Source organism: Peromyscus leucopus, chromosome 1 (genome assembly GCF_004664715.2).
Source record: "Peromyscus leucopus breed LL Stock chromosome 1, UCI_PerLeu_2.1, whole genome shotgun sequence".
Lineage (NCBI taxonomy): Eukaryota > Metazoa > Chordata > Mammalia > Rodentia > Cricetidae > Peromyscus > Peromyscus leucopus.
Genome location: NC_051063.1, coordinates 48,570,585 through 48,574,512, shown reverse-complemented (window position 1 = coordinate 48,574,512; position 3,928 = coordinate 48,570,585). Strand labels below are relative to the sequence as shown.

Here is a 3,928-nt window from a genome sequence, read left to right as displayed (position 1 = left end):
GAGGGCCGGGCGGTGGTGGCGCACACCTTTGATCCCAGCACTCAGGAGGCAGAGGCAGGTGAATCTTTGTGAGTTCGAGGCCAGCCTGGTCTACAAAGTGAGTTTCAGGATAGGCTTCAAAAGCTACACAGAGAAACCCTGTCTTGAAAACAAAAACAAAAACAAAAAACAAAACAACAACATAAAACAAACAAACCAAGTCTCCAAGGAAGCCCAGGTGGTGGTGGCCCAAGCCTTTAGTTGATCCCAGTATTTGGGAGGCAGAGGCAGGCAGATCTCTGTAGACCACAGAGTGAGTTCCAGGACAGCCAGGACCACACAGAGAAACTTTGAACAAAAACCAAGAAAATTCTTTTATTAGGGGAGTGCACAAGTTGTGTGTGTGGGTGTGGGTGTGTGGGTGTGGGTGTGTGGGTGCGGAGGATAGCTGTACAAAGCCCCGAAAAAAATTTTGGAGTAAAATATGAGAAAGAATAAATAAATAAATAAATAAATAAATAAATAAAAATATGAGAAAGAAAAAGTTAACTTCTGGTATACCAGTGAGTTATGGAAATATATAAAATCCCTGTAGTAGTAAGAACTTATTAGAAAACAATTTACAAAAAAGGCAAGTGAAGCTTCTCAGCAAATTAGAAAAAGCCTCAAAAAACAAAGAACCCCAAAAACAAACAAAACAAAAAAATAAAACTAAAAACCACAGGCAAATTGAAAAGATGTCAGTTTCACCTGTAAAATAGGAACAGACACAAAATAAGGTTTTTAATACCACTACAATCTAGTGGTTTCAATGAATTAGTGAGAAGAGTATATTTGTCGAATTCTAGGTGATTTCGTATAATTACCAAAAAAAAAAAAAAAAAAAGACCAACTTAAGATACTCTCATCCTTTGACCTAAAACTCCACTCTTAGGAATGTACTCTGAAAAATAAATCATAAATTTGGAAAAGTTTTATGGGAAGAAACATTAGTCACACTTATTACAACGGTGAAATGGGGGAAACGGCAACCGCTGAAGGAATTTAAATAATTACAAGCACTTAATGGAACTTACGTAATCATTACAATGTTTTCAAAGTGCATGCAATCACTGGAAAAACGTTTATAATTTAATGTGAGGTTTAAAACAAAGTGTAATGTTCTTGCGCGTAGCTGTTTGTATGATATACAGAGAAAAGGCTGAAAAGGAAAAAAGAAGTCTTTTAATCATGTTTGAATCCTAAGGTTACAAGAAAATTTGAACTACCAAAAAAAGTCAACTCTAACCACGCTGCGGCAAAAAGAAGTAGCCGGGAGGGGAGGAAGTCGAAATACTCTGACCACAGGGTCTGTGCCCCAGCAGCGTCGGTTCCTCCTCCTCCTCCTCCCCCTGCCCCCACCGTCAGGGCCACCCCTCCCCCGGGGCCGCGCGGGCCACTGCGGGTGCGCGGAGTGGAGCCGGGCCAGCGCAGGCGTTGCCGACACGTGGGGAGGGAGCAGGCTCGGCGGAGGAGGGGCTGGGTGTGTGCGGGGGGTGTGTCCGCGCGTGGGAGAAGCCAACTGGCCGTCTCCGAGAGTGCTTCTTTCCGGGGCGCTCGTGGGCCTGGGCTCGCCGAAAGCGGCGTCCGCAGCCGGGGTAGCTCACGAGCGGATAAGCTAGGACCGGACGGAGGGCCCCGGGCCGCGGACCCGCACGGTGCGCGCTGTCCCGTTCCCCGAAGTCTTCTCACTATCGTTCTCCCCCCCGGCCGCGCGCAGTGGTAGGAGCCGCGCGACGTCACCCATTGTTTACAAATCAACCCGAGCCGGCAGCGTTCCGGCTCCCGCGGCTGTAAGGCGCGCGGTGCCACTGCCCGGTGGCCCCGGCTTCCGCGTCCCAGGCCCGGCTCAGTCCCGGCCTCCGCCCCGCTCCCGCCTCAGCCGCGGCCCGCCGAGCCCGCGGGCAACCGAGCCGCCAGCGACGCCCGCACAGCCGCGGGGGCCCGGGCGGGGGGCCATGCCGTGCCGGAGGAGGAGGAGGAGGAAGCCGGCGACGAGGCGGAGGGGGAGGACGACGACGACAGCTTCCTCCTGCTGCAGCAGTCGGTGACTCTGGAGGCTCGGCCGACGTGGACCGGCTCATCGCCCAGATCGGCGAGACGCTGCAGCTGGACTCGGCGCACGACGGCCCGGCCTCACCGTGTGCTGCCCCGGGTCCCCCGGCCCCGCCTCCGCCCCCGCGGGTCCTGGCGACGCTGCCGACGGACAAGGCCGGGGCCCCGGCGAGGCGGCTGCTGTGGCCGGCCGCGCCTGCGGAGGCCGGGGACCCGGCGCCCCCGGGGGCCGTGCGCTGCGTGCTGGGAGACCGCGGGCGCGTGCGGGGCCGGGCCGCTCCATACTGCGTGGCGGAGCTCGCCGCGGGCTCCAGCACGCTGCCCGGGCGGCGGGGATGGCTCCCGGGTGCCGTGGCATCTCGGCGAATCCAGCAGCGGCGGTGGGCCCCAGGCGGAGCGCGTGCCGGCGACGACGACCCGCACCGGCTCCTGCAGCAGCTCGTGCTCTCGGGAAACCTCATCAAGGAGGCGGTGCGCAGGCTCCAGCGAGCGGTTGCCGCGGTCGCGGCCACGAGCCCCGCGAGCGCCCCGGGGTCCGTGGGTGGCCGAAGCGGACCGGACTCAGTCACCCTGCAGTCCTCGGACGCCTGGCTCTGACCCGGGGTTCCCGGAGAAGGAAGAGGACGCGGCTACTCCGATCCAACAGTGTTCTGCTCCGGAGAGTCCGGAGCTAAAGCCGGCGTCCATTCCACGGGCTACAGCCCCAAAGTTACCGGCCGTGCGAGGCTGTTAGAGAAAACGGACTCGGCCGTGCAGCAACGGCAGCCGAGGACCTGGGATTTACCGAGAGAACTGTGGCAGCTACTTGATCGACTTGGACCTGACTTAGCCCTTAGGGGACGTCGTGTGCTTGGATTGTTTATAGTTGTGGCTCATAGGGGCGGGAGTCAGGAGGGCTTTCTAACAATACTTGAAAAACGATTAGTAGGCATACATAGTCTCGTTATTTTCGGGTGGAGAGGCTTCCTGAATATGGTGCTACAATTGGAGATCGAAGAGGTTCTGGAGTGAAGAATGTTAAAACTTGGCAGTTGGGTGGGTTGGCAGCGCCTGCTTTCTCCTTACTATGTGACGGCAAAGGTGGGCGATGGGACCCAGTTGGTGAATTCTCGAAGATGGGGAGAGTTGAGTTTAAATGTGGACTTGTAAATGACTTGACCTTGCCAACTTTGACTCAAGGTCAGGTTGTTTGTGAGTGGGGTGTTGTAGGATTCTTGGGAGAGCTAACCGCGGTGTCTTTTTTCTTTTTTCTTTTTTTGATCCAAGCTCAAACCTGTCTCCTTTGCCACCGCTTGGAGTCTCCCGAGGACACGGAGGCCAACAGGGCCGTGAAGGGAGAGTTATTTGCGCTTTCTGTGCTTTTTTTCTTTCCAGAACTACTCCTCCTGCTAGACCACTCTTGGCCGTGGCACCAGCTTTCTCAGAAACGGCCATAAACAACCTCCCCGTCCTCTGTAGCCATCGTTATTTGTGGTGTGTGCGGGGTTGGATGAAAGCCTTGGACACGCTTTTCTGCTCTGTTTTGACCCTCTGCAGAGTCCGAGGGGCCCTCCCCCGCTTCCTCACCTGCTAGTTCTCGGTGAGTAACTGAAACAATTTTTAAAATGTGACTCCAGAAGGAGAAACCGCCGGCTTTTTCCCTTGTGAAACTTGAGGGTGCACTTTCTGAGATGCCACCCCCAAACTCTAAGGTAGCTAAACCATTTTTTTTTTTAAAGATTCAATGGCTTGTTCATCCCTCCAGATGTAGCTGTTGACGTACACTTCGCAACGGAGTGTCTGAAATTGTGGTGGTCCTGATTTATAGGATTTCAATTAAAATGTCTGCTGAATAAATTTGGTTTTTGTTTTGGAA

The 3,928-nt window shown here is 54.5% G+C and overlaps 1 protein-coding gene across 1 annotated transcript; it reads left to right on the top strand.

Annotated features, from left to right (window-relative positions):
* Positions 1 to 1,137: 1,137 nt before the first annotated feature.
* On the top strand, positions 1,138 to 3,928 carry LOC114706894 (GSK-3-binding protein FRAT2-like). Its single transcript, XM_037202144.1, is given in 4 exon segments — positions 1,138 to 1,159; positions 1,344 to 1,690; positions 1,745 to 2,069; positions 2,072 to 3,928. Coding segments are annotated over 4 exon segments (1,293 nt in total). The 3' UTR covers positions 2,671 to 3,928.